General features: G+C 41.6%; 1 protein-coding gene across 2 annotated transcripts; it reads right to left on the bottom strand.

The window, feature by feature from the left end:
* Positions 1-287: 287 nt before the first annotated feature.
* Positions 288-10,777, bottom strand: MAK16 (MAK16 homolog; the record flags this gene model as incomplete). Of its 2 annotated transcripts, XM_082863711.1 has the most annotated exons (10): positions 288-565; positions 727-792; positions 1,871-1,981; positions 2,715-2,789; positions 6,510-6,564; positions 7,310-7,461; positions 7,648-7,712; positions 7,814-7,923; positions 8,016-8,065; positions 10,717-10,777. In XM_082863711.1, the coding sequence occupies 10 exons, from the start codon at positions 10,729-10,731 to the stop codon at positions 371-373; spliced, it is 894 nt and encodes a 297-aa protein (XP_082719837.1). In that variant the 3' UTR covers positions 288-370. The 2 variants fall into 2 exon arrangements, with proteins under 2 accessions (XP_082719837.1, XP_082719836.1); XM_082863710.1 differs by lacking the exon at positions 10,717-10,777 and having other exon boundaries at positions 8,016-8,089.
* Positions 10,778-11,296: the final 519 nt, after the last annotated feature.

Below are 11,296 nucleotides of genomic sequence, written 5' to 3'. Positions count from 1 at the left end.
TCTGGACATCTCTAAATAAAGGGGGGAGGGGGAGGAATGCAGGGGGAGGATACCAAGGAAACGGGTGGGTAGCATTTAAAATTTAGAAATATTTACACCCACAAACTCATCTGTTACGTTTCTTGGGCTCAAGCTGTTACTCCAGCACACGTAACAATGCTATAAAAATACTCTGTTCACAATTTAGGCTTTTCTCCACTCCCTCCCATATTTTTTGCCCCACAGAAGTAGCATAAATATTAAAAACACAAATATTGTGTTAAAAACAAGATAAAGAGCAAAACCCAGAAGTGTGTATGTGTTTAAGATTAAAAAAAAAAGGGAAGAAGTTCAAAATGTCCAGTCCTGTTTATAAACGTCTGAAGGGAAATCACGTGGTTTTGGCCTTGGCCTCGGGCTCTGTCTCCAGCTCGTACTCTATCTCTACATATGCTTTTTTCCTCCTCAAAGGTCCTTTCAAGGGTGCTTTGCCTTTGTGTTTAGTGTCAACGGCCTTTTCTTCTTCCTCACTGGAGGATTTATCATCCTCATCTTCATCACCGCTGGCGTCCAGTTTATCCATGTCCTAATGTGGGGAGGGAAAAAAATAGGAAAGACGCTAGATTCATTCCCCATACTGCCTATTTAGAACTAAAACTAGAGAATTTATCTGCTCTGTGTGACCAGAACTCCCCTCCCCCTTTTTTGTCCGAAGCCAAAGGACAGATTTTTACCCATGAACCTCACCTCAAAATCACTTATGTCACTCTCATCAACTTCATCATCTTCCACAAACTCTCTTTTTCCCACATCCTAAAATAAAATGTAACTATTATGTTCAAGATACATAATGAAAATTCAGCTTAGACATCTGGTTTTATTCTTTGATAAGTGCATCAATAACATAAACAGAATGAGAGTCTACTTACTAGGCAAGCAAAATCAACTTATTTCCAAGTTTAATACTTCTGAATTTAAAACACTTCAGGGATATCAATTCTCATGCCTGATTTAAATCATTAGAGATAAAACATCCTCATTTTAAATGGTTAAAATCAATATACAGTACAAGAGCAAACAATTCTTTGCACATTCAACAAAAAGTATTAATTTCAAATATTAAAAAATAGTTTACTACTAGGAAAAGTTACATCTGTGTACCTGTGTGAGTCTATTGTGAATCTACTTGTTAAATTTGCCCTTTAAGTACTTCCCCTATATTAACAGTAAAATTAAGCCCCTTGTAAATTTCAGTAGGTTCCTTAATGTTATATTCCCTCAGCTAATAAGGACCCTTCATTTGTCATCTTGCAGGAAAAATTTTAGAATGCTAATAAATAAGATCAAATTGTCAATGCATAAATAGTTTGTTGGCTGAACCTGGAGAACAAAGCAGCCACTTCTGAATCAAATTAATCAAAAATGATAGGAAAAAATAACCAAATATCTATTTTGGTTAGGGAAATGAAAATGATATTCTCTCTCAATTACATAAAAATAGATCTCATCGGGCTGGTGGCGCAGTGGTTAAGAGTCCGCCTGCCAATGCAGGGGACACGGGTTCGAGCCCTGGTCTGGGAGGATCCTACATGCAGCAGAGCGGCTGGGCCCGTGCGCTGCAACTACTGAGCCTACGCTCTAGAGCCTGCAAGCCACGACTACTGAAGTCTGTGAGCCCAGGGCCCATGCTCCACAACGGGAGAAGCCACCGCAATGAGAAGCCTGCACACCGCGACAAAGAGTAGCCACCCACTTACCACAACTAGAGAAAGCCCGTGCACAGCAACCAAGACACAACACAGCCAAAAATAAATAAATAAGTAAATTAAAAAAAAAAAAAAGATCTTATCCCATAGATTACTGCTTGACAAAGCAAAAACACAAAGCTTACTTTATCTTCTTCATCATCTTTTTCCTCAGCATCTGAAGAGCCACTGTCTGCCTCCTGCTGTTCCAGGGCCTTGTCGAAGGCATGGATGGGGAAGTTGTAGATGTCGCCATACTAAAGAACATAAACGTGGGTCAGCTTTAACCACATTTGGATCTTATGCTTGAAGTCCACTGTCCAACAAGTATATTATTTTCCTCAGTGATCAAACAAGAATAATTAGTAATATTACTATATTATTGTCAGGCCTAGAGCCAGCAGTGTCTTTCAAAAACCCATATTTGACATTTAAATAATCAGCGATTAATACCAAACAGGCACCTTCTATGAAGGATGGATACCAGATCACTTAAAACTTAATAGTCTATAAAACCCATGGATTGGAACAAATGTAATTTTGCTGATAAAGGGGAAATAGTAAGGAAAAAGTAAGTTTTATTCATGTTGTTTCTGTAAATGACAAATTTTTCAAAAGACAATAAAAATTCATTTTAAGGAACCTTAAAAGTCTAGGATGAATAGGCAGGAGGATCGAAACTGTACGGCTTTTATAGAGAGATCTGGAGTTGTTGTGTTTGGGAGGGGGAGTTGGGAATAATGGCAAAAAAGGAAAGGTCTCTCTACTGAAGTATCAAGAGTAACTAAAGTATTTTATGTGCTTGATCAGGAAACTAAAATGAGGAAGCCAGGGCCTATATGATATCTATTTTATTCCAGTAATAAAATCAAGGTGAAGATCTTTCTAGCATCTTTAAAAATAAAACACATTTCCCACTATTCCTACATTTCCTAGCATATTACCACCTAAAAAATAAAATCTGTACCCCAAAGTTCCTAGCTTTCTCACCGTATCTTGTTTCAGTCTCTCCAGCAATTCCTTTTCGATGGCGTTGTCCAGCTGAGCAGCTATTAATGCCTTTTCCTGTAAGAGAAAAAGAGCAAACCCATTTACTTCATTAGACTCATTTTTCAGCCTGTAGAAGTGGGAGAAATCAAGTTTTTATGTGAAAGATGTAATCCCCTTTTCCCTCTTACTGTAATAGGAACTTCTGCCTGTCCAACCAGATATATGTATCTTTAAAAAAATTCCTATGGTTTTATGAATAGATTTTTAAAAATAGTTTGATCATTTATTTTTATTTTTTTAAATTTATTTATTTGGTTGCACCAGGTCTTAGTTGTGGCTCGTGGGCTCCATGGTTGTGGCATGCGTGTGGGATCTAGTTCCTGGACCAGGGATCAAACCTGGGCCCCCTGCATTGGGAGCATGGAGTCTTAACCACCGCGCCACCAGGGAGGTCCCTTACGAATAGATTTCTAAATTAAATTCTACAAATTCTTTGACAGATACACAAAGCAAGTAGGTCTACATACATTTAAGTGTCTCAGAAAATTAGAAGTCCTGAAGCAGACTCCATAAAAGCTGCGAAAAGGAAACAGAGACCTTCACCCATTTATGCTTTCTAAAACGGTGTTAGATTCCATGTGATAGATAGAAAGTAGATCAAAAAATCTCTTCAGTGGTCTTTTGTAGGAAATGATACATGGTATCAACCTTTACACAAACAAAACATAAAAATGTAACCTCAATCTGCCTTTCTTGCCAAAGACTGTGCATTAATTTGAGAGTAAAAATCATAGAGAATGTTAGTGTTACACACTGAAGCTATGTTAGGATGAACAATGCACAGGATCAATTACAATGCAGGGAGACTGGGAGCACACAGAGCAGTTAGAAGGTTACTGTGATCTACATTTTTCTCTAAAGCGGGTGCTCACACCTCAGGGGTGATCCACTGAGATGTAGCAAGCAAATACTCAAAACTTTTTTGTATATTTTTTTCTTTAAGATATTAACTATTACACTTTTTTTTTTTTTTTTGGTGGTACGCGGGCCTCTCACTGCTGTGACCTCTTCCGTTGCGGAGCACAGGCTCCAGAAGCGCAGGCTCAGTGGCCATGGCTCATGGGCCCAGCCGCTCCGCGCCATGTGGGATCCTCCCGGACCCGGGCACGAACCCGTGTCCCCTGCATCGGCAGGCGGACTCCCAGCCACTGCGCCACCAGGGAAGCCCTAACTATTACACATTTTTATGCACACTCACATAGCTGCCTTGACTCTGTCCATAAAGGAAATAGTTGTGTGTCACATTACAGTGAGCAAGATATGCCAAGGGAAAAAATACTGCACAAGAGTTTGAAAGTGGTGGCCTCACTCCTTTATTCAGATTATTGCAGCCTATAGCTATTTGCTTGGTTAAGTGGATTTACAGATGATACTGAATACTTTGCAATAAGATAGGGAGTAGTAGTTTTAAAGATGTATGCTGGTTATTTAATGATTTAGTACTTTAAAAAGAGTTGTAGAACTTAAAGAACCATGCATTTTTCACAAAGAGAAAAATGTTCCAGATTTGTCAACCTTTTCTAAGATGACAGATGGCTGTCAGCAGTATGTAACGTAGCAGAAGTTTTTTTGTTTGTTTTTATTTTTGGCTGTGTTGGGTCTTCGTTGCTACACGCGGGCTTTCTTTACTTGTGGTGAGCGGGGGCTACTGTTCATTGCAGTGCGCGGGCTTCTCATTGCAGTGGCTTCTCTTGTTGCAGAGCAGGGCTCTAGGCGCACGGGCTTCAGTAATTGTGGCTCGCAGGCTCTAGAGCACAGGCTCAGTAGTTGTGGCGCACGGGCTTAGTTCCTCCGCCACATGTGGGATCTTCCCAGACCAGGGTTCGAACCCGTGTCCCCTGCATTGGCAGGCGGATTCTTAACCACTGCGCCACCAGGGAAGCCTCTGTAGCAGAAGTTTTAAAAAATAAATACACTCACTGTTCTTTCAAAGGAAAGGCAATATTTTAACAGTGAGTTTGAAAGAATTGTTTTTCCAAAAAAACCTTGTTCTGTGGCTAGAACATTTAAAAAAGTGATTACATCTATATGTGACATTGCTGAAAACGTGTCTTCTATAAAAGCTGCAATCACACACTTAAAAAATTTGGAAACGCCATTTTCTAACCCATTTAAAAATCTTCCAAATCTATTTCAGAGGGCTTCAAACTTATTTGGTAAAAATAGAAAATTTTGATTTCTTCTGAAAGGTTTGCAAGAATGCCTGTTTTGACTCAGGGAGGATGAAAACTCACTAGCCAGATTTAAACAAAAATGTCTGCATAATTGGTGGTGGAGAATGAAAAATGAACAGCAAGTACTAAATGCAGGCACTCAAAAATGCCCTCCTGGGCTTCCCTGGTGGCGCAGTGGTTGAGAGTCTGCCTGCCAATGCGGGGGACATGGGTTCGTGCCCCGGTCCGGGAGGATCCCACATGCCGCAGAGTGGCTGGGCCCGTGAGCCATGGCCGCTGAGCCATGGCCGCTGAGCCTGCGTGTCCGGAGCCTGTGCTCCGCAACGGGAGAGGCCACAGCAGTGAGAGGCCTGCGTACCGCAAAAAAAAAAAAAAGGCCCTCCTTTCTCTCTGTCTCTGAGCTCTCTCTCACTTATAACAGCGCTTAAAGGCAAATTTACACTGCTGAGAACCAAACCTTCACTTCACTACATCACAAACTTTTACTTGTAATACACCTATTGGTGCAAATATACATGTATAATAACATTTACAAGTAATATATTGGGGAGCATATGTTCAAAAATTTTACTGATGGGGTGAGTGATCAAAAAAGTTTGGAGATTCAATCCTGGGTTTCGGCACCAAAAAAATAAGTTTGGAGACGAATGATATAACAGGTTTGAGATACAGAACTCTATGTGGTTAATGGAAACAAAAGCATCAAGATTATTAAAGCTATTCCTTGATAGGATATGACAAATGATGAGGTAAATGTCTGTTGGTGGAAGGATGGTAAGCAAAGCAAATAGCTAGAATTACTGAAAATGTGAACTTGTCAGGAAAAGCTAATTTCTGGGTCTTAAAAGCATAAGAATACTCAGCCTGAGTGAGGTCTCATGAGGTGGACTGGCAGACTGCTCTCTATGACAAAGGCTGGAATTTCCTGACTAGATTCTCCATGGATAGCAAAATATTATCATCACTGTTCACTACTTCAGTAACAAAGCTGACAAGTTTACTTCAAAGAAACAAATAATCCCAATTAATCCCTATTAATCCCTTACCAGCAATTTCAGAACCCCAAAAACCCAGTTTAGATGCCTAATATGACCTGAACTGACATGAGGCTCCTTAAAAAAACATTTTTTAAATTCCATCTAGTGTGGATTCATCTAGTGAAACATTGTTATATTTTACTGCACAGCTACTAGTGTGCTTAATGAGAATGCTCAAAGCTGGCTGAGGGTAATATGTAAAACATAAGATTGGCAACATACCAGAATTCTAAATGTGACCTGAAGAATTTCAGACAAGGAGTTGTGGATCTCTATTTAAGGTATTTTTTCTGTTCTCCATTACACATACCCCCAAAGTACCCACATTTTAACCTGCCCTGAAAGTCATAATCTTCAGATATGGAATATCAGATAGCATATGCAACTAATACTGTTGTCCATAATCTAGGGCCCGAACGGTTCACAGACAGCAGTGACTGAATCGTTCTCATGAGACCTGACTACCTGACTACAGCCCTACCCTCAATGAAAATACAGAACCTACGATTATCAGAATAAGTTACCTCTCTTCTTTTTTCCCTCCGTTCCACCTTCTTACTCAAAGGAACAAGTTTCCTCCTACGGGAAATAAAACACATGATCAGAAACCCCAATTACATGTTCTACACGTTCCTTTAAAAAAAAAGATAGAAGAAAAAAAAGGATTGGAATTGATTTTGTAGGGCTCAGCTAAATATAGCAAGATTACATAAAATTTTCTAGATAGTTAATGCTATAAAAAGTCAGGCATTTTTACATATATTTGACATTGTTCATATACATGGCTGTTTCAGGGTGCCTTAGGCATCCTGAAACTTCTGAGGGCATTTACAATGCTAAAGATTAATGCTTCCGCAAGATAAGAAAAAATAATTTTCTACAGAAGATTGACATCTCTAGCTTTCTCTGCAGTCACAATGAATTAGGGCCTATCACTCCTTAAAGACGGCATGCAATTAATTCTGTGGATTTCATATCACTTAAAAAAGTAAGTTTTCAGTGAACCCACAGTAAAGTTCTTACACTCCATTTCACATTTTTAAGATCATTTTCAACTCCCTAATTTTAGGATTCCCTCAGGGTTAAAAAGACAATTTTCTGAAGCTGATAATCAAGTTGTAGTCTACTGTTTTTAAAATCCTGCAAAATTAAAGGGCACAACTTTAATCTGTGGTAAAGCTACTGCTGCTTAGCATGTCATAAAAAATTACCCAAAGTTGAACTTAACAGAAAACATTACTAGAGGTTTCACAGTATCTCAGCTTCATAATAAGATGCATGGAAAGGTAATCTAAAAACAAATAAATGAACGATCAGTACTCACTGCCGCTTTAGTGTAAGTTTTCTAATTCGAATTAGGTACTGGGTGATCTTGGTGAATCTCTGCTTACATTTGTGTCGAATGAAACGGGGCCAGTAAATTAGATTTTCATCTATTTGTTCCAGTGCTTTCTCATAGTTTTTATGAAGCCGGACCTGTTAAACAGAAAGGAAGCTTGAAGGGCAAGGGTCATATTAAGTCTTCGCTGTTAACGACACTTATGGGGCCTAATAAGGACGGCTCCAAGAATTTAAGGTAGACGTGGTCAAGGAAGTGAGAAAAGCATGTGGCCTTTTTGCTCTTGATCAACGGTCGTCATGATTTTATGTCCTAAGTCTTACCCGTTCCCAGAGACGCCTAGGGAAAGCTGCTCGTTCTATAACCTTCATATACAAGTAGCACTGTCCTGCAGGATAAATAGTTTTATTATTATTTACGGAGAGACTAAAAAATATCCTTTTAAAAGCTGTTGAGTACTTCTCTTGGAAGTTAAAACCGAGGAGTTACCTTTCTCTTCTTTGATAGTGGCATACTGACTGTTTGCCAGGGGACAGGACGACCGATTACACAGTCCAGTCAGGCTGTATTCATTTCTGCAAAAACTCTGAGTCTTGGTTCTAGAATGAGAGGAAAAGAGCAAAGATTCTAAGATGGGATGCCAAGAGGGCAACTGACGGAATCTGTATCCAAGTTGAAAATCTAGACTCACCTTATTTTGAAGGAACAAAATTGCTTGTTTCCTAGTGTATCCCAGATAACCTGCAAGACAAAGTAGAAACCCATTTCAATTGCTCTTACCTAGCAGATGCCATATTAATCCAAGAGAACAATGCGCTAGGGCAGCACCCTGCTTTACTGAGGAAATGAGTCTTTGAAGAATGAGAGGACAAAGAAATGCTTTGTAAAACAGTCTGATTTATTTGTTTTTTTACACAAATAACAGATTCTTGTAGGAAAAGTAAATACAAATTAGCGATAACCATAACCTTACTGCCCAGAGATACAATTTCGTAGTATTTTTTTTTTTTTAGATGTTGGGGGTAGGAGTTTATTAGTTTATTTATTTATTTTTGCTGTGTTGGGTCTTCATTTCTGTGTGAGGGCTTTCTCTAGTTGTGGCAAGTGGGGGCCACTCTTCATCGCAGTGCGCGGGCCTCTCACTATCGCGGCCTCTCTTGTTGTGGAGCACAGGCTCCACACGCGCAGGCTCAGTAGTTGTGGCTCACAGGCCTAGTTGCTCCGCGGGATGTGGGATCTTCCCAGACCAGGGCTCGAATCCGTGTCCCCTGCATTAGCAGGCAGATTCTCAACCACTGCACCACCAGGGAAGCCCCAATTTCGTAGTATTTTAATTTGTATATTATACCAACTAGCATGCCTACATGTATATTTTAAACAATATGAGATTATATATATAGTAGTGACTTTTTTTTTTTTTTACGTAATGTGGTCATTACGCATCGTTGTCACACACTACTAGATTTTTGGATATACGTACCACACATGCCATGATTTTACCTCATTGACAAGGAAGATCCTCTGTTGCTATCCTCCACTAACTCATATGCTCTATATTCATTCAGCATTTATTGTACACTTAATACTTATGTAAGACACTGACATTTCAAAGTCCTGACACACAGGAGGCACTCAGGCACGTGCTGAATGAAGGAAGGTACAATCCTTAAAAAGTTTTTTCTTTCTAGCTACAGAAAAAGAGATGTAAACAAAGTATCACAAAGCAGCAATCTAAATGCCACAGGAGAGGTGTGTAACAGCATGAGAGCCTTTGCGTGAGCTGCCTGGAGGAAGTGGGAAAGGCTCTGAAGTAGTTAAAGGGAAAAACACAAAGAAGCATTAAAGAATGGAACAACTTTTTTGGAATTTTACAGGATGTGTGTTTGGCAGGGGATGGTGGGAAACAGGTAAGAGGAAATGAAACTGGAGAAGTAGGAGCTAATTCTGGTTTGTGGCTTTAAATATCATCTCCAGGTTGATGACTCCCAAACTGTCATCTCCTGGTCAAACTTCTCTTCAGAGCACCAGATTTGTATATATATGCAGCTGCTTACTTGACATCTCCACTTGAATATCTAAAAGGCATCAAACACATTCACAGGTCCAAATGGAGCTCTCAATTCCACACCTCTCAAAAGTATACTGGGTTCCTTCCCTAGTCTTCCCCACCTCCATAAATAAAACCACCACTGAATGGTTTGTTCAAATCCAAAAATCCCTTGATTTTTCCCTTCTTCATTTCATCCATAACCAAGTCTTGCCGGTTACAATGATAAAACAGATCTCTAATTCATCCATTTCTTTTCATAACCACTCCCACCTTATTGAAGCTACTTTCATCATGCTCTAGTCTCCTTGCTTTCATTCTTTCTCTCCTTCGAAAGCCTTTCACACAACTAGAGACATTTTCACAAACGTAAATCAGATGTCACTTCTCATTAAAAAAAGCCTTAAAACACCTCCTCCAAGACTCTACATGATCTTGTCCTGCAAAGATACCCAACTTCACTCCCTACCTTTCTTCCCTTGATTTCTATAACACAGTCACACTAATGTCCTTTACCACATTCCTTCTCTCTTACCTCCAGATCTTTGTATTTTACTGTTCTTACTGCCCAGATTGATTGCTTTTCCCTCAGCCCCCAGTGGCGGTTCCTTCTCATCTTTTAGATCTCGCCTCAGATACCTTCTATTCAGAGAAACCTTCCCCCATCAGCCCTATCCGCATCAACCCGATGTTTCTTTCATAGTAGTATTACACGGTTCAACTGTATTTAATTTGTTCACATGTTTACTGTCTCCCCCGCCAGAGCTACAGTAAAATAGAGGTCTTTTGCCTGGCTTAATAACAACCAAATCTCCAGTAATTACTCTTGGCACACTGTAGGCGCTTGAATATATCTCATACAAATAACTAAACGAATAAGTCTAGGATGCTTCCAAAATTTTGACGCGGGCAGAGAGTGGAGCAAACGTAAAAAAAAAAAAAACCTAACACAGGAAAAGCAGGTTGAAAAGTACGGTGCACGTGGTTGAACAGGATGCTTAAATTTGGTGTCTAAACTTCACCGTACCGTCCCCCAGGCCGCCACCCACCCCCTACCCCGCCGCTTCCCGAGTCCCCAGGGGACCATACGCAAAGTCCTTCCTTGCTAGGCACCAAGGCCTGGATACACCGACCCTGGGGGTTGAGGTGGCGGTGTCCTGACCCCTTAACCCCGAAGTGTCCGGGTAGACACGTGAGGGCCCCACGCTCGGAAATCAGGGCTCTGGAAGCCTCGCTTCCGGAGCCACCCTACGCTAATGGGCCAGCTGAGTAGGTGGCTTCTGAGTCTCCTAAAGCGAGCGAGACACACTTCATAAAACCCGGGTGGCAGCGCAACAAGACTCACATCATCTGACTGCATGTTGTCAGCGGTTCAGCGGGTTGAGCCTGGCCAGGACAGGGAAGCAACCATACTGCTTCCGGAGAATCACTTCCGGGAATCCCAGTCTCGCCTATCGCGAGAGTTCTGAGTTCTGCAACGGGTATTACGCGGCGCTCCTTGACTAAGGAGCGGTCTAACTTCTGGGTCCGCCGCCAGGTTGCCGCCGCCACTGGACTGTCACCGCGCGCTCGTACCGCTTAGGTTTTGTCCCCGGCTCCCCTTGGGACTGTAAACCCGGCTAAGGGCCCGTGGGAGACCGCGCAGGAGCCGGCGGCATTTCGAAGGGCGGAGGCCGAGAGCGCCGGGAGCGCCCCTGTCTAGCGAGTGGTTTGACGGTCCCTGAGTGTTAGCCGCCGGCCCCGGCCGCTGGGCCTTCCCTCCGCGGGGCGCGCACCGCCGCCGGCGGGGCCTCAGCTCCGGGCCGTCGGGGCTGCAGTGTTCTCGCTCCTTCGCCGAGTCTGTGGACCTCAAACGCGGGCTTTTTAGACTTAAGACCCTCGCTTCCGCACTTACCCCCCCACCCCGTTTGGTGTGGTATTGGGTC

Source organism: Leucopleurus acutus (genome assembly GCF_964270905.1).
Source record: "Leucopleurus acutus genome assembly, chromosome: 21".
NCBI classification, from domain to species: Eukaryota; Metazoa; Chordata; class Mammalia; order Artiodactyla; family Delphinidae; genus Leucopleurus; species Leucopleurus acutus.
This window is presented reverse-complemented; position numbering and strand designations above follow the sequence as displayed.